The 20845-nt window shown below is 39.3% G+C and overlaps 3 protein-coding genes and 1 long non-coding RNA gene across 6 annotated transcripts; 2 read left to right on the forward strand and 2 right to left on the reverse strand.

Moving 5' to 3' along the window:
- Positions 1-447: 447 nt before the first annotated feature.
- Positions 448-4917, reverse strand: odad4 (outer dynein arm docking complex subunit 4). The gene is made up of 11 exons (XM_030408203.1): positions 4689-4917; positions 3982-4113; positions 3690-3843; positions 3539-3600; positions 3151-3301; positions 2758-2982; positions 2460-2667; positions 2288-2374; positions 1929-2125; positions 1719-1819; positions 448-1640 (listed from the first exon to the last, which is right to left on the reverse strand). The coding sequence occupies exons 1-11, from the start codon at positions 4812-4814 to the stop codon at positions 1605-1607; spliced, it is 1479 nt and encodes a 492-aa protein (XP_030264063.1). The 5' UTR covers positions 4815-4917; the 3' UTR covers positions 448-1604.
- LOC115575845 (uncharacterized) lies at positions 4862-9920 on the forward strand. Its single transcript, XR_003982745.1, has 3 exons — positions 4862-4970; positions 5093-5258; positions 9804-9920. It is a non-coding gene; the product is annotated as an uncharacterized LOC115575845 (long non-coding RNA).
- dnajc7 (DnaJ (Hsp40) homolog, subfamily C, member 7) lies at positions 5904-13193 on the reverse strand. Its single transcript, XM_030408207.1, has 14 exons — positions 13104-13193; positions 12245-12333; positions 12000-12124; positions 10804-10917; positions 10484-10558; positions 10274-10392; positions 9362-9515; positions 9062-9226; positions 8704-8795; positions 8470-8543; positions 8235-8381; positions 7595-7747; positions 7368-7430; positions 5904-7266 (listed from the first exon to the last, which is right to left on the reverse strand). The coding sequence occupies exons 1-14, from the start codon at positions 13166-13168 to the stop codon at positions 7229-7231; spliced, it is 1473 nt and encodes a 490-aa protein (XP_030264067.1). The 5' UTR covers positions 13169-13193; the 3' UTR covers positions 5904-7228.
- On the forward strand, positions 13110-16036 carry nkiras2 (NFKB inhibitor interacting Ras-like 2). Of its 3 annotated transcripts, none has more exons than XM_030408209.1 (4): positions 13110-13246; positions 13685-13801; positions 14184-14425; positions 14550-16036. In XM_030408209.1, exons 2-4 carry the CDS (start codon positions 13708-13710, stop codon positions 14790-14792), a joined length of 579 nt encoding a protein of 192 aa, XP_030264069.1. In that variant the 5' UTR covers positions 13110-13246; positions 13685-13707; the 3' UTR covers positions 14793-16036. The 3 variants fall into 3 exon arrangements, with proteins under 3 accessions (XP_030264069.1, XP_030264068.1, XP_030264070.1); XM_030408208.1 differs by having other exon boundaries at positions 13138-13270; XM_030408210.1 differs by lacking the exon at positions 13110-13246 and adding an exon at positions 13369-13390.
- Positions 16037-20845: the final 4809 nt, after the last annotated feature.

A 20845-nucleotide genomic window follows, 5' to 3' on the forward strand; every position in this document is an offset into this window, starting at 1 on the left:
CAGTAGTTAACTTTAATTTGTGCAGTGATATATTAAACCTCACGAGAAATTTAAAAAGTGAACATACATTATTGTCTTAATTACAAATAATTGTTGACTATACCTGAATAAATAACATCAATTAAACCCTGCCTGGTTTCATATTTTATCTGACTTATTTTCATCTAAATACATTTCATTTATCAGTTTTATGTTTTTACCTTGACCTACATCTGTGCTGCACATCAAGAAAAAAGAAACCTATATGTTCCCCTTTTACATTGGTTGCCATTTTTCTGTTCATTTAACTGTACTATTTATTGAAATGTGCAAAATATTCAGTGTCAAGTCACAGACACATTTAACTGGTGTCAACCGCAATCACCTTGTATGTAATGCCACTCGTAACCAAACCAAGCATGCCAACCAGACAAAAAAATACAACAAAGTACTTTGCTAGTACAAAAATCAATGAGACATTATGTATTAGTGACATTTTCTCAAGATCTATGAAGATGATGACCATAAATTGTAATTCCACTGTCTCTGATGTACACACAAACAATGCACTGACTTGTATAAGCAGCAGGAAGGAGTTCGTAAAACCTCTGAACACATACAAGGAACCAGGGGAGCAGTCAGCCGTGTGTAAATCACACCATGTTACCTTGTTACAGATCTAATAGAGGTGTGACAGCGGAAGTTCCCTGCAGAAGGAATGGAGAAGTTTCAAGTAATTAGAAGATAAAAGACTACATCGTCGGCAGGTTGCAGTCTGGATATCCAAGTGTGTACTTTTTAGATTAAGTGACACACTTGAGAGATAATAGATGTTTCAGTTTTCAGAGAATTACATCAAAAATGCAGCGCCAGAAGTAGATTTAGATTATACTGCAACACTGCCAATAATAGCAATTGTTCTTTAGAGGTAATTCTGCCGGTCAGGTCTTAAATCACTTTTCATGTTGTGTGTTTTAAGTTGCTGTTTGTTCCTCTATGTGAAGCTTTTTATGCTGCTGCCAGGACTCCTTTGTAAAAGACATTGTGAATATTCCTGGTAAAATAAAGGTTAAATTCCAAATTCAAAAAACTTTGGCTCTTCCGTGAACATTATACTTGTTCACACAATTAACAACTGTCTGTAACACTCCAAGACCAATGATTCCAGTTACAGTGTCACAGTATGACTTTCTAAGAAACCACACAGTGACGCAGTGTCTGGTTTATATAATCTGTTACATACTGAACTGTTTGTATTTTGACTTTTGAGAAATTACGATTGAAATCCTGCCTTAATGCACCAAAACCTATAAAGAGAAACTGGTTCACATTCATTAGCAAGTGTATTTATACATTATACTGAAAAACTTAGACCTCAAACATTCTCAAATCAAATACATATATGTGCATGTAAAGCTTTTCAGTATCCGATACTCTCTAAACAGACTATTTGCACCTGATGTTTTTAAGGCTATCATCGAATTCGACCTGAACATTTTAATAATTTGTTACACTCATAAAAACTCCTAACAATTCTTTTATATTGGTTTCCTTTGGTTCTAAAAGCTTTTATGTGATGATTACTGTCTTCTCTGCAGCACGACAACTCTCGAATGACAACATCCTCACTGTGGTAGATGTTGTTTTGCTTCATCGAGTGCCTAAAAGCAGAAGGATAAATGTCAAGGATGGCATACATCTTTAAATGGAACAAAAAGAAGACGAGGAAGTGTGGGAACCTTCTGAATGGCATTCTTGGCAGACTCGTCTTCTTGCAGTTTGGCTTTGGTTAAGGCTCTCTCAAAGTGGGAGACACAGGATTTAAAGTTTCCAAGTTTCACTGAAACAGAAGGGAATTGACTATCAGAGTTAGTGATTTTGTAAATATGTAAAAAAAAATATATAATAATAATAATAATAAGGAAAAATAACAACTGGTAGATAATTACATTCTGATTGTGCCACCAAAACATTTGCATTGATCTGCCATTTCTCATCTGCAATTTCATCAGCCGCAGCAGCTGATTGGGTGCCATAGTCTCGGGCTTCTTTGTGGCGACCAAGCTCCAGGTAACAACAACCGATCTCATGAAACAGCCAGGTCCTCTCCAGACCACTACAGACCAGGTGAATCTTCCTCTCCCAGCTGAAGTGGAAACATCCAGAAAAAAATCAAATAAAGTGAGCAATCACTGATAAAATGATCTTCAATAGTCACACCTCAATGTTTAACAATGCTCGTCAGGAGAGTTGTTGTAGACATTTTGCAAGTGTGACAAGTGTAGCTGTTCCTTCATTATCTACTTACTGCTCAATGGCCTGGGAGAACTGGCTAGTTCTGGCATAAACCTGCCCAACGTTGTCCAGAGCTCTCGACATTGCATCTGGGAGTTTACTGTTGATAAGAAAGATTACTGAACATTTGATCTATTTTTGTAAAATGCACTCACTCCTACTACGTCATTTCTTCAAATTCTCACCATTGTTCTGCCAATTCCAAGTCTCTTTGATGATGCTCTAGTGCTTTGTCCGTGTCTCCCAGGTCGAACAAGGCATTCCCAATGCAACTATGCAGGCTGCCCAAAACTTCTTTCTTATTAGGCACCTCTTTCTCTGACCAGCCCTGCACGATCTTCATGACTTCCTCCGCCTTCTTGAGACTACCTTCTGCATTTCCTGATGACAACTCTAGGCAACAAACGTACAGTAAGCATTTTATAGGCTTAAAAGTAACACACAGAGCTACAGGTTCAACCATTGCAGCTCTACCTGCCTTACCTGCGGCAATGTCATCCAGGCTCTTCAGCAGGAATTGAGCAGGTTCGATGGGTGAAGCGTGACGTGGCTTCATACATTTCTGTTGCATGCTCTTACGCTCCCTTTCGCCTGGACAGATAGGTTTCTCCTGGCTCCAGAACTCAGTGCAGCTGTCAATGTACGTGAGGCAGCCCTGGATGACATCCTGCAGTTGTTCACCACCCTTCGTCTTACCTTTGACCAGGGCTGCAGATCATTGTGTAACAGTTTGAAATGTTAGTCTATTAAAAGTGAAAAACATCATTGTATGTTGGTTTCGCACAAGAACAGCATGAAAAAATAATAATTGACATTTGAAAGTTGCAGATAAAAAAACAAAATTTAGAAAATAATTTATGTGAAATAAAATCATACTTTCATCTTTCAGCAGGTTTTCCAGACATTGCTTGTCACTGTAAAACGTTCCCAGCAGTTGTTTGGTAGTCTTCTCATTCTTAGGGGTCTTCTTCGTCTGCTGTTTTCTCTCCGCCGTCAGATTCTGAATTGCAGTAATTGGCTGTACTCTCTTTATCATTCAGAAACATAATACTTTGCATCAGAAGGGGGTTTATGGTTAAACTTCACATAAAACAGCTGCAATATCTAGGGTAATCCACTACTTAGAAACAGGGCCCTTCACTGTTACTTGTTGACCTGGACAAGATTGATGTTTGTATGTGTGCAATTTTTGTTAGAACAGCTCTATCTTCAAGTTTTCTGGGTAAAAAATAAGTTATTAAAGATGAACACAACAAAGACTCACCTCCTCATCTTTTTCGAGAAATGACAAGTCACCCTTGATCTCCAGTTTTACGGAGGACAGGCCTAGAGGATGCCAGAGAAGAACAAATAGTTTAGAGATGCAGTGTAAAGGAGGATTTTCATATACTACAAAAAAGTATCGAAGTACATACAGCCGACAGAGTTTTCTATGGCCTCCTGTGCTTTCTGGATACCCAATCTGAACTCCTGTACTTGTGGACGTAGCTTTTGTCCTCTGTGGTAGAACATGAGCGCAAATTCAAATTCTCCCATGTAGTACAATGCCTCTGCTTTCTGGTACAAACCCTGAAATATCACAATAGAAAAAACAGTTAAGGGCTTCACTTTACACATATTCTCACGTATCAACATTGGGTACTGACTTGAGCGCTGTCATTTATGATGAAAAGACAGCAGTTCTGTTGTTGCTGTTCTGTTGTTTACCTCAAAAAAGGTCTTGTCCTCTTTGAGTGAAGCCTCAGCATCTTTCAGAGCGCTGTCAGATTGACCAATCTTCAAGTAACATTTGGATCGGCCAACTAAGCAGGTCTTGTCATCGGGCTTTAAAGTCAGTGCCTAAAAAAAAAAAAGGATCATGTCATTCACACAAAAACTGAAACAATGCACAGATTTCTAAACAGTCAAATGTATGACAAACAAAATTCCAGCCTGCTGAATTCTAACCATGAATCCCATTCTTGTAGCACGCCTCGTTTTCCTGGAAAACACAGGCCTCAAAATGCTAAATTGGTTCCACCTCAGAACATAAGAGAGGCCTCAAGTGACCTTAACTATGTTGAATGAAAAAATGAGAAGTTAAGAAAACCAGAGAGTGAAAGGAAGAGAAAGAGGACGAAAAATAAAAGTCTGATGATAAATGGCTGATAAATGCAGATGTTTTGGTGGTACAATCAGAAAATATAATTCATTTTTTGTACTATATTTTTCACACGAAATCTCATCTTGTATGCTTAATTTTCATAAAATTCACAAGTGTTGCAGTGTAGTCAGTTATCTTCTAACGTTATTTCAGTGAAACTTGGTAATTTTGAATCTTGTGACTCACACTTCAGTCTGTTTTAACTGTGAGGAAGTAAGATTAATGTTAACCGTAGCAAGCGAGCTAACGCTAGCTAATTAACTTTACCTACCGTTGTGTAGCTCTCTATAGCCTTCTTATACTCTCCTTTAAGGCACAGCCATTCCCCATTGGCCATCAAAGTGGAGAAAACGCCTTTCTGCTTTTGTCCATCGTTCTCTCCGTTAAAGTCTGACATTTTGAGGCCAGCCTCTTGGTCTAATCAAAAGAAAATTCAACTCAGTGGGGAAACGTTAACTCATCAAAACACATTAGCATCTCCGGCCAACTGGTATCCTAGCAACCAAAATAACAGACCTAGAGCGGGAAGCGGCGCCATCTTGTGTTCACCTCGGTTAGTACAACTCCAACGTCACTCTTAATGTGGCACAAAATCATTTCTTCAAATTCTCACCGTTGTTCTGCCAATTCAAAGTCTCTTTGATGATGCTTTAGTGCTTTGTCCGTGTCTCCCAGGTCGAACAAGGCATTCCCAATGCAACTATGCAGGCTGCCCAAAACTTCTTTCTTATTAGGCACCTCTTTCTCTGACCAGCCCTGCACGATCTTCATGACTTTCTCCGCCTTCTTGGGGACTACCTGCTGCATTTCCTGATGACAGCTCTACGGCAACAAACGTACAGTAAGCAATTTATAGGCTTAAAAGTAAAGCACAAAGCTACAAGTTCAACCAAAAGCCCGCCGATTACGATTAATGGTTAATCTGTTGATAATTGTCTCGATGAATCGATAAATTGTTCAGAAAATGGTGGTAAATGACGATCATTGTTTTCAAAAGCCCAAGACGAGGAATCATACAATTGTGACTTTTTAGAAAAAATATTTAGAGCAATTAGTTAAATATCAAAATTATGGGCAATTAATTTAAGAGTTGGCAACTAATCAATCACTTCAGGTCTAACTTTACTGCATCGTGCACGTTATTAGCTTGCAGCTGAGACAACTGTGCAATACCATGCCATGGTTCTGTGTCCCTAAGGAGGTTCATTATGTGCGGGTTTTTCAAGATTAAACCTCTGAAAATTGACTCTAAAACTGATTGAAGTTCATTACATTCTATTGGTATCCTAGCAACCACACTAACAGACCCAGAGCGCCATCTTGTGTTCACCTCGGTTAGTACAACTCCAATATCCCTCTTAATGTGGTACAAAATATGAGTTTTCATAGTGTTTATATATTCGTTATTTATATTATTCATATGAATTTACTGAGTGTTAATTATCGACACGAATACTATGCAGCCAAAACAAAAGTAAACAAACAATTTAGGGGAAACCCAGAGGAGGCCAACTTTATTGACATGGCTGGTAAGTTTCAAGGGTAAAGACTGGATGGTTTCGCCGTGTGGGCAAACATAATGACAGCAGAGATAAGGACACTTTTCTTTTCTTCATGACATACACCAAGAAAACACCACACTTCGTCAGCAAGTAACCAAACATGACCAGGTTTCCATTATTACACACTTTCTTGGACAATAGTGAACACATACCACTTGCCATACACATGTATTCTTATGCTTATCTGTTGCATGGAGTAAAATTAGACAGCTTGCATTACATAGAACACAGAGCACAATCTATTTCTGCGCAATACTTTGTGCACACCAAGCAAAAAACAATTATCTTCCTGTCAAAGGGATGCATACTCTGTTACCCCTTTGAAACTTTGCAGATGACAGAAAAGTGTCCTCATCTCACATGGATGGGTTCTATCAGACAGCAATAAATATACATATGAAAATTAAAAAAAATGGAAAAAACAATCAACTATAATCACAAATCAACACTTTACATTCCAGTCAAATGTACAATGCAGCAATCTGTGAATGGCAACATCGAACATAAAACGTGTGACAACAAGGAGAGGGGAACAAAGTCAGCACAGCTGTCTCCACTGCCATCTTTCTGTGTGTGCTTCAGCTGTACTCTGTGTGTACGTCTACGCTCCAGCTGTTGTGAATAAAAAAAAAAAAAAAAAAAAAAGCTCAAGTACTTCTATTGGCTTATGACAAGGAGGCAGTTTTCAGTGCGAATTCGTAGCAGCCAACTGTCTGTCTGACAGATTCTTCAAAGGGGCGGAGGCGCCGCTTGCTCAGGGATTTTCTTCCGAAATCGTTAAGCAAGTTATTTACTTTCATGCAGAGAACACCCGCTCAGCAGTAAGTTGAGCGGAGCCGGATAATAGCTTTCTCAATTCTCAGTTGCATCTTAGGAGTTTCCCCAGGATCCCTAAAAGCTCTGATAATATAGCTGCACAGTCTCTCCTATCTCAAAAATAGAGAGAATATTTGGACCAGGGTTGCTAGCCATTACTGACTTCAAAGTTTGTTTCATTCTGTGAGGAAGAAAACCAAATCCAAAACCAGTAACACTATCAACTCAGTTTGAGTTGTCTTGGTGTCCTTGCTAAACGAGCTTTAAATCATTTGTTGCATGTGGTCATTGGGTTGCATTCATTCAGTCAATGGCATAGACAAGGATCTGACTTGCAATCAGTCAGTCAGTTAAATATGGATGGTGAGTTGGGGGGGTTGACATTGTTGAAAAGTCCTGACGTTGTAACGGTTTAGGTAGAAGAATCCTCCAATTAACCAAATTGGAAGAAGAAATTTCCTGGTCCAGATGCTGAAACAAACAACAAATGGGTCAATAACTGATGTATTCTCAAAATATACAAAGGCGTGATTTCTCAAATACTTTTTGCACGGATACAGCACTGGAATTACCTTCAAAACTAAAACCCCCTGGGCCTCCAAAGAACGCCTTGAAAATGTTGTTGGCATCAAAATCTGGTGGAGACAAAAAGAATCAACATCAGCACAGCACTTTAAAGCTGCGACATAACAATAACTGCCATTTGATAAGAGGTAGTTAATAAGCTCAGACACGATTTGCACTTTAATCCGATTTCACCCTTGACACTTCCCACCCCAAGGATTGCCCAGGTGCTGACCTCCCATGTTCATGCCGTCATCCTCCAGATCCTGACCGCTGTCGTAGCGAGCCTTTTTCTTTGCGTCTGAAAGCACACTGAAAGCCTCGCCTACCTCCTTGAATTTCTTCTCCTCTTCCTTCTGCACCTCAGGACTAGCTCCACTGTGACGGTCTAAAAAAAAAAAAAGAAGCACAAATGTAATTTGGGCCAAGGTACAACTTTCTACAGTTTCATGGCTGCCCCCGTAATAGGCGGCTTAACCGTTAGTTGATGAGAAGAGTCTTGGTCGACCAAGTTTTCATTCATCATTAGTCACAGAAAATGCAAAACAAACAAGTCAATTTGTAAGCATCTATCATCCATTATGTTGAAAAGTCCCCAAGTGTATGTTTTTGTAAAGTTGGAAGTTTTTTATTTCCATGTTCTGGACGATGAAATGTTCAGTCTCCTCGCTGGTTGTTAAACTCATTCAGAAACATTACAGTTTTTGCCATTAGCAAAGACAGTTTGCTTTGTCTGTACCCCACAAAAAATATATTTAGATTTAACGTACGACAACTAGTTGAAAAGGAAAGTTTTTTGTCGAGTTCAGCCCTAGCCCTTGTAGAATTGCACAGTTGTTTAGTTATTAGAGATCTTTTTCGGTTTAGTTAAGCACCTGGGTGATGTAAAAGCGCCCGTTTGCGGTAGGCTTTCTTGATCTCATCTTCTGTGGCATTCTTATCCACCCCGAGCACTTTGTAGTAATCTTTCCGCTTGCTTTTCTTCAATTCCAGCTGGGCATTTTTCAGGAAGTGCTTGTGTTCTGGAGAGTACAAAAGAAAAAAAGGGTTAAAAACCAATTATCTTTACTGGAAGCTAAGACAGCCACAATGGAGGAATTGGCTTCTCACCTTTTGTCTTCTCTGTCTGGTAAACCTTCTCGTAGTCTCGCACCGCCTCTTCATACAGCTCTGTGTCCATATAGCTGCAGCAGAGTGCACACAAGCCTGTTATTGCTTCTTAACCCACTTTGTACCAATCCAGACTATGAGTTTAGATAATGATACTGTGTTCTGTTTGACTAAAAACCAAATACATTATAACTTACTCTCTATTAACAACCAAGTTAGAGAACCTGGACATACCACTGTGCTCTCCGTAAATAGGCCTTGATGTAGGTCTCATCCAGTTTAATGGCCTTCGTGCAGTCTTCAATGGCCTGTTCTAGTTTCTTCAGCTTTCAAAGAAAAAGAAAAGAGAGTCATCTGAGGCAGAGTCAGAGAGAGAAAAGTAGTGGCCTAGTTCTCTTGATGTGATAGTGAAAAGTTCAAAATGGCAACGGTAACAAAAAAATTGGACTGCCATAAAGGCAGGATGAGCACTTTACAGCTTGTACCTGTGCTATCCTATGACCAACTGCATGTGAGTGTGTGATGCATGGGTGATGATACGTATGTGATTACATCAATGTCAAATGGTGTCTCTCCTGTGCGTTTTCCTCACCTTAGATCCAACAGTGGCCCTATTACAGTACAGCTTGGCATTAGTCTTGATGTTGTTGGGGTCTATTGTTAGTGCTTCAGAATACAGCTCATACGCCGCCTCAAAGTTTCCCTCCTTGAACGCCTTGTTCCCCTCCTCCTTCTTGGCTTTTAGTGCTTTAGCATTCTGGGAACACAACACACAGAACAACCTTAAAAGCTACTCTGGGTTAAATAATAAACTAATGGATGGATTTATAGGAATTAATACAAATTAAAAGTTGAGTTGATTTATAAATCTTTAATCAACTGAATTACTCACTCTGCAAGCGAGCCGAGCCTTGTCATGGTCAGGAGCCATACGCAGGGCCTGGACAAAAAACTGGACAGCCTTGTCAATGCAGTCCTCATAGTACAGACAGAGTCCACGCACGTACAGCGCATCTGCATTAGTGGAGTCCATCCGCAGAATATCACTAAACAGGGGATAAGAATTCATATCAATGCTAAAGGAAAACATACAGGAAAAAGAGAAATAATAACAAAATATGGCATTTAATATTATCATCTTTAAATGTTTAGCTCGTATATGAAAAACTAAACCAATGTGCTTCATCAGACAGTGTAAAAGGATGCCATGGTGTAGCAGCTGATCATTAAGGAGGGAACAGACAAATCCTTAATGGAAGGAGAGCACCAGCCAAAGTTATCAATTTCCCAGCTTAAATTGTGAAAATGACTTTCACCATCTCCTTCTCCTGAAGGCACTTCCACGAGAATCTTCATTTTCAAGGCGGGGTGATACATTTCTGGGATGTGCCATTTTTGAAGCACTGTGATTATGAAGGTAAGATCAAGTTTAAACTTCTTCAACTGCTGTGTCAAATCTATAACTCTTTAGAAACATAAAAACACAGAGATGTGCTTTATAGTTTTTAAAAACATCAGGTGTTGGATGGATTCTATTTATCTTGTGTTCACCATGAAATATAAATCATATATTATTACTACTTTCAAGTCATGTTTCATGGTTTATCTGTTTCTCCAAGGCTCTGGGATGAAGGACTGCTTTTTCTTTGGACTGATTGATAAGTATTATAGTAATATGTTATTGAGTTGGTATGGCACATGCACACCCGTGTATTTTAATCTGCTCTCACCCTGCAGTCGTACAAATTCTAATAATGTCAAACAAATATGTTAATCAAAGTATTTTTCAAACATGTCCTCTTACCTGGCTACAGACTGAGCCTCGGGGTAGCGTCCCAGCAGGGCTAAACACTCCGCCTTCAGTATCTTGAACCTGTGACATGCTGGGGCGGACTCCAAGGCGCGGTCCATGCAGAATACAACCTAGAGACAACCACAGCACACTTGTCTGTAACTGCTGACATGTCACATATTTGACAGCATTACGTATGATTGTGAGCGCTGAGTAGCTTACCATCCTAAAGTCTCTCTTCTCAAATCCGATTTCTGCCATTCTCTCATATTCAAGGATGGACTCTGCGTTCTTCAGCTGATAAAGGAATGTGTGATATTCAATGAGAAGACCATTTAGTCAATTATCTCTTTTACAGCTACCACTGGCCTCTCGTCTTGTGCTTTGGGTATTGACAGAAACTTAAGCGGATCTCCTCTAAAACCACTCAGCACTAGACCTTTCCACTTTTATTTGCACTAGCTTGGCCAAAGCTAATGTGATAATGGATATTCATGTCCAATTTGTCAGATCATGTTCTGTCAAATGGAAGGCTGACTCACCTCCTGCTGGGCTTGGCTGTTGTCATTCTCTAATTCCAGAACCCTCTGGAAACAGCGGCTGGCAGCCATAGCATTGCCAAGGGACAGGTGGCACTTGCCCTCTCGCAGATGGCCCTGTGGGGAAAAGACTTGAGACTTAAAAGACTGAAGCGATAACTTCCTATTCTTGCTGAAATCAACTGGGCCTTGTTTACCAAAAACTAAACCATGGTTAGCCCTAATTTACTGCTTTGTTACAGGACACATCCTGTCTATAAAATCATAATGCTGGTAACCCTGCAGCAATGGATCATTATTCCCTACTATAGGGATGAGTTACAGCTTATGTGTTGAGGCGCCATGTACCATAAGAACAAAAACCATAAAACTGATTCAACTGTTCACTCCCACAAAATGAAGCACTACATAGTTCTGCAGTGTTGTAAACAGCTACACTCAAATGTTAAGGTCCCAAGTTGTTGTTAGTCAAAGCCGGTTCGTCAACATAATACAAAATTAGATGAAGGTTTAGAGTAAAAACTTTTTTAAATTGTTTTGTCTCTTTCAGTAATAATTAATCAATGAATGAACTTTTTTAACTAACTGAGCGTGGAAAGTTATTATTTGCTATCTAAACAAAATTTTACAAGTCACAAAACAAAACATCATATTTAAAGTTGAATGATATGTATAAGAAAGTTGTATTTTGATGATTATGACAGATATTACAATTTCAGTAAGCTTAACAATTATTGAGAAGGATAATTTTTGAATCCCAATCTTCTTTTCCCTGAGAAAACTATCAAAATCACGATGATGTCACATTTGTTGGGGTCTGTACCAAATAAACACGTTTTCTTACATCTGGCGAACAAGATTTGTAGACCAGGGCATCTCTGCAGAACTACAGTACTTATTTATAATACTGTTCTGTCATATGTTTTCTATTTATCAAAACATTGATATTACAATTTGAATGATATTTCATTGAATTGTGCTTGCCTAATCCGGGTATTCACACACATGACTGCAAAATCAAACAATAGACTGTCACTTCTTGGGAAAGAATGGAAAAAGAAGAGGCCGGCATATGGAAAGTGTATGCTGCAAAACAACACTCAGAACAGGATATACTTAACAGTGTACAGTAAAGTACAACAGCACAAGAGTAGATTTCCCATTATGTAGAATGTAACAGTTTGTTTCCCACCACCTGCCTTCATGAAGGAGTTATCTAGTCGCACTGCTTGCTGGGAATCCTCTAAAGCCTCTCTGTACCGACCCAACATCATTAGTGTCGCTGCCCTGTTTCCGTAGTAGCTTGCATTCTTCGGACACATGTCTGTATAATAAAATAAAAAAAAGTTACTGATATCCTATCAAAGACAGGCAGAACTTGTTTTCTCATACAAACACAAAATCAATATCACCCCATCAAGCCAAGTTATTTAGGCATAATTACCTATGGCCTTGGTGTAATAATTGAATGCTTCAGCGTAATCCTTCTTGATATAAAAGGCATTGCCTTGCTCTTTGAAGCCCTCTGCTTCCCTGTGTAAAAATGGGCAGTAAAACAGATAAAATAATGGCAAAAACTAAGATCAGTTCTGTTTTGGACAGATCATGACTGTACAGCTGTGTGGTAGTCAACCGTCTGGGTTTGTCCGACACGACTTCTTCTTTGCAAACATTATTCTATTAACTCAAGTCCCGCCTGAGTACACATGCAAAATAACATGTAAACAGAGCATGTCCAGGACTGTCAGTAGACGTATGCATTTCAGAGAGCTTGCTGGCCTGAGTTGGCTAAACATAGAAATAGCCAAAGCAGCAGGGCAGACGTGCCAATCACACACGTAGTTATTTTGTGAAGCAAAGAGGGAGCAGAGCCAGGAACATATGACACCATGTTGTGGGCCACTGCCATGACTTTTTCTGGAAGCCTTTCATGTTTTACATCACGACCACACAGTGACTTCATGGTGTCATTAACTAGTTCGCCAGCTACTTCGAATATCGCAATGTTGTTCACGCAGTACTCTCGGCCAGATCATTTTTTACGCTCGACAGGCAGATTTGAATGTATCATGGTGTGTCTGACTGCAAGCCAGACACATCCAGCACATCCAGCTGAGTGCAGGGCAACCGAGCTAAACACGATCCAGGGCAGCTAGCTAAACAGTGAGCGGTAGCGCGCTACTCCGCTTTCATAGTGCGACGAGAAATTGAACATGTCACTGTCTTTGGATGAAACATGTCAGTATGATACTCAATTACAGATGTGTTTCGGTCGCTGACAATAGAGGCGTAACTTGTATTACCTTTCTAATTCTTCGTCACTTAGCAGTTCCATGTCAGGGTCCATATCGCAGTCGTCCGTCGCCATTTTGCCTTGAATGAGGAGGGGCGGGGCCACATCCACTGCAGAAGTTACGTACAGTGTAAACAGGAAGTAGCCCGTTAGGTAAGAAGAGCTGTGTGCTTACAGGTGAGAATATCCTCATAGTTCATACATATCTCTCCACAGGTAGACAATGTCGACGTATATATTTTTTGAAAACACAAGTTTTAGCCGTGTTAGGCACTTTCAGATGGCATTCGCTACTTGGTACGTAATATCGTGGCTCTGTAGCTCACCGAAAGCTAATGCTAAGCTAGTTCCTGACGTTAGCATAGTCGTTACTGTAATATACTTTGTCAGAGAGACATTTCCCATGTATGCTGTCTAGATGTTGGACTCTCTAAAACAGCAGTTGTCAGTAACAAGACTCGGATCTATTTTAACTACGTTGCTACTCGAATGCGCAGCATATTGCGAAGCTGTGAATTTACACTGTAACGTGTCGTTTATAAAGCTTGATTCAACAGTTTCCTGTCTGTGTGTCTTCTCTCCGAAAAACAGAATTTCTGACCTGGGAGTGAGTCATGGGCAAAAGCTGTAAAGTGGTTGTGTGTGGCCAGGCTGCTGTTGGCAAAACGGCAGTTTTGGAGCAACTGCTGTATGCCAATCATGTTGCAGGTATATCTTATTTACAGTAATACTGGGTATGTCTTACTTAATAAAGTGTTATAAAACACGATTGAATGTTTTGAGCTAATGAGCTGATTTCAGTGAGGCACTTATAGGAGCAGCCAGGACTTACAATTAGGACCTGCTCGCACAAATAACACAATGAGTGATATAGAGCTTTGAGATAGGAACCTAGAAGAACAAAAACTGTGACTGGGTCTTTTCATGATATGTAGATTGATATATATCTCAGTACATTCCAGTTTATAAAGTTTACTTGGGATTCCATTTTTGTAATTTATTGCTGTTTGTTTTAATTAAGGTAATAAATGTTCTGTATATGTGCAGTATATCACTCAGTGTGTGCTTGTCTTTGTTTTCCCACTGTTAGGCTCAGAACCCATGGAGACCTTGGAGGACATCTACATTGGATCCATAGAAACTGACCGTGGCACAAGAGAGCAGGTCCGCTTCTATGACACCCGAGGACTGCGTGATGGGATGGAGTTTCCTCGACATTACTATACTTTTGCAGACGGCTTTGTACTTGTCTACAGCATTGACAGTAAAGAGTCCTTCAAGCGGATGGAGGCCCTCAAGAAGGACATCGACCGTCAGAGAGACAAGAAAGAGGTGAGGACTGAGTACATTTACAGTGTATATGTGTGGAGGCTCATATGGAGCAATTTATATACAGTTTGTTGTTGTTTCCTTCTTAAATTGATGTTGAGCTAACCTGTTGATCCTGATTCCTCAGGTGACCATTGTTGTGCTCGGTAACAAGCTGGACAAGCAGGATGAGAGAAGAGTTGATTCTAACCTGGCTCAGAACTGGGCAAAGAACGAAAAGGTGCGTCTGTGGGAGGTGTCAGTGGTGGACCGGCGCACGCTGATTGAGCCCTTTGTTTACCTGGCCAGCAAAATGACCCAGCCCCAGAGCAAGTCCACTTTCCCTCTCAGTCGTAATAAGAATAAGGGCAGTGGGTCTACAGATAGCTGAATGAACAGACACTGTATTTATGTTCAAGAGGGAGGAAAAAGGGAGAAGAGGTGTGTTAAAGGGAGCTTAGTTTTGCTAATGATCAATTTTGATAATAAGGATCGAAGAATGCTGAGGAGTGATGATGAAAGAAAAGGCAGAATGATTGTATGGATATTTATATACAGTGAGAACTGTTCCTATTGGCATCTATATTTGATGTTTTGGTGAAATACTACTTTTCTTATAAATGAGTAAAATGCTGATTTTTGCCACATTAGCTCAGAAATGAAAAGCTAGGGACTTTTGTTTTGTCATTCCCCATTTTATTAGGTTGGACTATGACCAAACTATTCACCCACATTCTTCACAGTTACCACTGTTGATATCAGCAGTCATATTTGGACCTTCATAATGTAGTTGTTTTAACTACTGACAGTCAACATTTGGATCTCAGTTTTATAACTTTTTGGACTGATGGCGCTCCCTGTAAAGATAATTTTGGACCTAGCACTTACGTGCACTGGCTACTATTTTATTTACATGTACGCTGCATGTATATACACAGACTGAATCATGAATTGCAGCAGGCACTCGTTTTAGCGAATTACTTGGTCACACAAATGCTGAATTCCAGATCTTTTACTAGGCGAAGGGTTTTTATTGATAGATTATTGATGATGTCAGTTACTTTTCTGTTTGTTGATCTGGAGATTCGTTACACTACATATCTATTTCTTTGCGGAGACTCGTTGGATGTAGTAGAGTGAATGATTGACATTCCTTATCACATATTGCCGTTAGCAATTAAGATATGAGATAAAAGATGTTCAGATGAAAGGAAGTTTCTGCAGGCTCAGGTGCTACTTTTTTCTGGTTTGCGTCACATGACTTAAAGCACTCTACATTGTAAAATGCCGATCACAACTCATCATATGATCAGTTAGTTACTGCTGAAGTTGAAGCTGGTATATTTTTTACTGAGCTGTAAAATAAAACCCTAAATTATGACCAGTGAACTGTTTTTTTCAGGGTGCAACATGAGTCAGACTATGAGCAGCTTTTGATGTTTCTTTAAATGAAAAGAGGGCATGTGTTGATATTGTCTTGAATATTCATGTGCCTGTTCTATCAACACTATGTATCAAATGTGCAACTTTTTTTGTGATGTCAAGCTTTTATGTATTAATATCCATAAAATGCATTCACTTGATATTTGTTTGCATGTTTTGTAAACAAATTAAATGATTTTTTTCTGTGCCTAACCGGAATCTTTGGTTCTTCGAAAACATTAATGACCCTTTTGTTTCAGTGTACATATTATTGTGCATTTGATATTTTTTCAGACGTCACAAAAGCTCTTCTCTCATGGTTGTGACCTAATGAGGAGGAATTTGGTCGATTGTCTCTGTGACTTCTGACCTTTTCACATGGACAAATACAAGGGTGTTTTATTGACAGAAAAGCTCAGATCCAGTTAAAGAGCTTCAAATAAACTCAACCACAAGCACAATCACTGATTTTTGGTTAACTTACACTGTGGTATGTTTTGTGGCCAGTAGATGTCTCTGATCTCCTAGTAAAACAAGTTCTATGTTCTCATGTTGTTTCATGGGAAGTATTCATGTGTATACCAGTCATTTTACCCTGGGATCTCTGCTTGAGACTGCTACTAATCTGTGACGCCAACAATCTTTAAAGCGGTGCACATCACTGATCATTTGTTACTTCTAATGTTGGTAATAAATGTATCTGTTGGTCTAAGAGGGCCTATAAGAGGGACAGGAAAAAAAATAAAAATTAAATGTGCTTAAATCACGGAATAATCAATTTAAAAGCTGTCCAGACATCACTGGAATATATACTGGTATCACTGCTGTCATCTGTAGAAATCACCTTGATAATGAGCTTTTTGTCACATTAACACTTGACACGAGACAGTAAGTTCAGACACTATACCACACAATAAATCTGTTAAAACTTTCAAAATAAAAATAAAAGAGACAGCAGTGTTTCAGTATTCTGTCCACTAGCGAGAAGCAAGTATGTAAATAGAAGTGGACAAAACATTCACAATGGTATTGTTTATGGCAAAGGTGTGCGTCGTAATGTAGATTGTAGTTCAAGATGCAGGGATTCATAGTATCTGATAAGTGTACACAACAACATAACATGCCGTGGAATATCCTTTCTGATGCATCTGGAGGATGATAATAATCACTATTATTGCCACAATGTAATAACCTACGACCCTGATGCCTCATGATACTGCTAGCTGAAAAAAAAGTCAATGCATTTGTAATATACACTGAATGAACACACTCGTGTTCCTTTGAGAGGGTTTGATGTTATCTAGCACTTTTTGTAAGGTTGTAAATTCAGGCTTTTGTTGCAGCCAACAGCTCAGTTTGTGGAGCGTGCACCCCCTTTACAGAGGCCGTGTCCTCACCGCAGCGGCCCAGGGTTCACATCTGACCTGTGGCCCTTTGCTGCATGTCACCCCCCTCTCTAAGCTGTACTATCTAATAAAGCCAGAACAAATGCCAATTATTTATTTTAAATTCAGTCTTTTAAAGAAAACAACTGAAACAAAATGATTCCTTTGAGATAAAAACTCAAATTTTGAGGAATTTGAGATCAGGCTGCATTCAAAACTGTCATATTGTCAAGCAATAAACTGCCATCATGAATTTAAATATGGAACAAATGAGAGTGAAATATTCATGACAAACACTCTCAGGAGAAATAAACCCCACTGTGTTGGTGCTACACTGATTGTTGGAAATGCTGGGGCACAATATATGCCGATGACTGATTAAATGCCTTTTTTATACTCAAAAACTGACACCAAAACATCAGAGGAGTTCTGAAACACAGAGGCAGTTTTGTGTTCAGGTTTAAAAAAGAAAAAAGGAGTAACTAGAACATCAATTAGTTCAGCATTCTGTGTCTGTCAAAGAAGGAAAAATTTGCACAATGGCTTCTTATAAACCAGTTTGGGAGTAAAAAGAGTGGCAGTCAGACAAGGTCAGAGATGTTTCTGCAGAGGAAATTATATGCTGGTTCCATACGGGCGTGTTGACTGAAGAGGTTAATGCAAGATAATGAGAAAACCTCAAGTGGAACATTTATGAAATGATATCACACTCACCTTAGTTTCCCCACGGGGTGCTATCATGTACCATCTCATTTCAATCTTGTTCTTTTTAATGACTAGAACTGAGCCACCGCGCCGACGTTACCCAGTTATTGTATCACACATTTGGACTATATGCGCACAGTGGAGTTCATTTTTATCTCTCCGAGTCCTGACAGACAGAGGCTCCTGTAAGTTGCCAAAGTCTTTCTGTGTAATGGTCTGCGTTTCTGCAGTGACCCACATTAGATCCACAACACAAAATGTGAAATACACACCACGGGGCGCGCGAGGGTGAGGCATCGATTTGTCACTCGCCTGTGTGATTTATGAACCTTCCTCTTCCTTCAGACTACGCTGACCACAAAAGAGAAATTCACACTTGCTAGTCACAGTCACAGGCTAACAAGGTGATGCCCTTGTGATGCTACCAGTAAGAATCTTTTACCGTTGCATGACAGCGTGTCTCACAACTGCAGCTGAGCATCCAGCTCTCCCAGAGGACTCATAAAATAGATAACATTGTGTCCTCCTCTTGTTTTTTTTTTTTTTTTTTTTTTGGAGGGGATGTTTTGTGAAAAAAAAAATAGACTTCAGCCCTGGAAGTTGCTCCTCTTTTCACAGTTGCCATCATGAAGCATCAGATTAACAGAACAATTCCACACAGCAGTGAACACACACGGTCTAAATGGCACTCTCTGTGGGCTGGAAATATCAGCTGCTCTTAAGCCATCAGTTATGTCAAATGCTAGCTGTCACACTGGCTTCCCACGAGCCTCTCAGACAGATCATTTGTCCTGGAGGCTGGGGTGATTTTAATCTGGGATAAGTCGCGCTGGAGGCAATTTGAACCGTGCAAAAAAATTGGATCTTAGTTATTGGTTATAGTTTGTGCATTCAGCGCGGATGTCTGAAAGGGTTTGACACCTTTGATGCCGCCCAGAGGGACATGTTGACACAATGTCTCCCAGCAGTCAATAAAAAAGACAATTTGGGCTCAATAAAAAAACAAATGAAGACGCTGTGGAACCTGAAAAACAAATTGATTTATTCCACTGCCTGACTAACTCAACCGTCTGTCTGCTTCTCTCATCTTTCTTTGGCTTTTTTAACCTCAAACGCATCACTAGCAATATTATAGCTCTGTATTTCACAGTACAGTAATTGGTATAATCAGTACTGTGATTGTAAATCGGTACAGTACTTTTTTTCCCTTTATAATTCTGCTGTAGGAGTCTAATTGTCGGCTGTGGGTGCCAGAGAATAATGAGAAGTATGCGTACAAATGTTAAAATCTATTCCATGTTTTGCAATAAAACTGAATTTGTGCAATACATTAACACAGAAATTGGGCTGACCTACAGTGACCTCTATTAAATAACACAATAGATTTAATAATGAGTTAATGTTATGGATTTCCACAATAAAAGATATCAGTATTCCTCTGTAATATCAGCAATAAGCACACAAAGGCACTATTTATGATCAGGCACTGTGTGTTTAAACGCACTAATTAGCCATTACCATGTATCCAATATGCAACGCTGGAAAATGAAGCTCAAGTCAACAGCGGATCATAATTAAACACTCGCACTCACAGTTACAGCCAGTCATATTTTGAAATTGCCAACCAAAAAAGTATATTCTTGTCTGTTATACATTACTCTTATGTACAAAACAATAACTATAGAAGTTAAAACAGTATGACTACAGTTATCCGTACTTTGTATGAAACTGGAGAAAAGCTAGAAATAATATGTTCTTCATTAGACAGCAAACAGGCCAGTTGTATCTCAACTATAAAACATACACCTAAATCACAGCATTATACTGAACTAGTGTATTGAGTATCTGAGTATCTGCTGTTTGGTTTCCAGTTAGAATATATTTCGGTATAAAAGGGGCTAAGTAGAGTACACTCTGGGTCGTTATAATTGGTTTCTGGGTGTGTAGTGTCTGATTAGAGTATTATTTCTAGTTTGGTGTAAAGTACAGCATGTTACGTCTTATTAATGCCCACTAAAATAAAGTGTGGCTGTTAATTCTTACCTGATAATTACTTTACACAATCATGTAATTAATTGCACATACATGATACTAAACATAATTACTTTAACCCCATGTAAAAATATATCATACATGCCAATATATATGTTACCTATAAGGCAATATGTGATTATCATAAAGTGTGACTGTTGATACTTACCTGATAATCCCTGTACACAATTATACAGTTAATTGTACAGTATATAATAGGTTTCATATATTGTTTATACATATATATATTAATATCTTTCATATTTATAAATTCCATTCGTACATGTGTTACATTTGCACGAAGGACGTGTGCGCTTAATCACTCTATATTTTAAATATATATTAAAATAAAATGATATTAAAATAAAGCGCCACTTTTAATATTGTCCTTATTTTATTAGTCATGATTAGACAAACATACAATGGATATTAGGCTAACTGAGGCTCTGCTGAAAATGTCCAGGTCTGTGTGGTGTATTTTCTTCTCCATCTTATAAATCTTTCACAACCATCAGTTTGCTTTCAGTTACAGAGAAGCGCGCGCACACACACACACACACACACACACACACACACACACACACACACACACACACACACACACACACACACACACACTGAAGCTATGTTTATGAGGCATGACTCTCGAGTTAAGGAGCAGTGGCTGACCACCGCCACAGGAGATAAGGGTATCACGTCCTCCATGGAGAGCGGCCAGATAAGATACCGGATCAATACAGCGGATACACCAGTGTCACTGCTGCTTAGCAAGGTCATCCTGTCCTTCTGCTATACACCGGCTTTGTAAGTGCCGGGGATCCAATGGCTTCGCTTTGATTGGCACCACAGGAGGAGCTGGACTTGCTGTTTGTGCTTATCTGCCGTTTCCACAAAGGATGGG

The sequence above is a fragment of the Sparus aurata genome, chromosome 23 (genome assembly GCF_900880675.1).
Source record: "Sparus aurata chromosome 23, fSpaAur1.1, whole genome shotgun sequence".
NCBI classification, from domain to species: Eukaryota; Metazoa; Chordata; class Actinopteri; order Spariformes; family Sparidae; genus Sparus; species Sparus aurata.

Coding starts and splice junctions, on each gene's coding strand:
- odad4 (XM_030408203.1), bottom strand. CDS start 4,814: ATGTCAGACTTTAACGGAGAGAACGATGGACAAAAGCAGAAAGGCGTT. Junction 2,983..3,150: donor AAACCTGCTGAAAGATGAAA/GTATGATTTTAT, acceptor AATGATCTGCAG/CCCTGGTCAAAGGTAAGACG. Junction 1,641..1,718: donor CCAAGAATGCCATTCAGAAG/GTTCCCACACTT, acceptor TTCTGCTTTTAG/GCACTCGATGAAGCAAAACA.
- nkiras2 (XM_030408209.1), top strand. CDS start 13,708: ATGGGCAAAAGCTGTAAAGTGGTTGTGTGTGGCCAGGCTGCTGTTGGC. Junction 13,802..14,183: donor GTATGCCAATCATGTTGCAG/GTATATCTTATT, acceptor TCCCACTGTTAG/GCTCAGAACCCATGGAGACC. Junction 14,426..14,549: donor GTCAGAGAGACAAGAAAGAG/GTGAGGACTGAG, acceptor CTGATTCCTCAG/GTGACCATTGTTGTGCTCGG.
- dnajc7 (XM_030408207.1), bottom strand. CDS start 13,168: ATGGCGACGGACGACTGCGATATGGACCCTGACATGGAACTGCTAAGT. Junction 10,393..10,483: donor AGAAGAGAGACTTTAGGATG/GTAAGCTACTCA, acceptor GGTTGTCTCTAG/GTTGTATTCTGCATGGACCG. Junction 9,227..9,361: donor AGGCTCGGCTCGCTTGCAGA/GTGAGTAATTCA, acceptor TTGTGTTCCCAG/AATGCTAAAGCACTAAAAGC.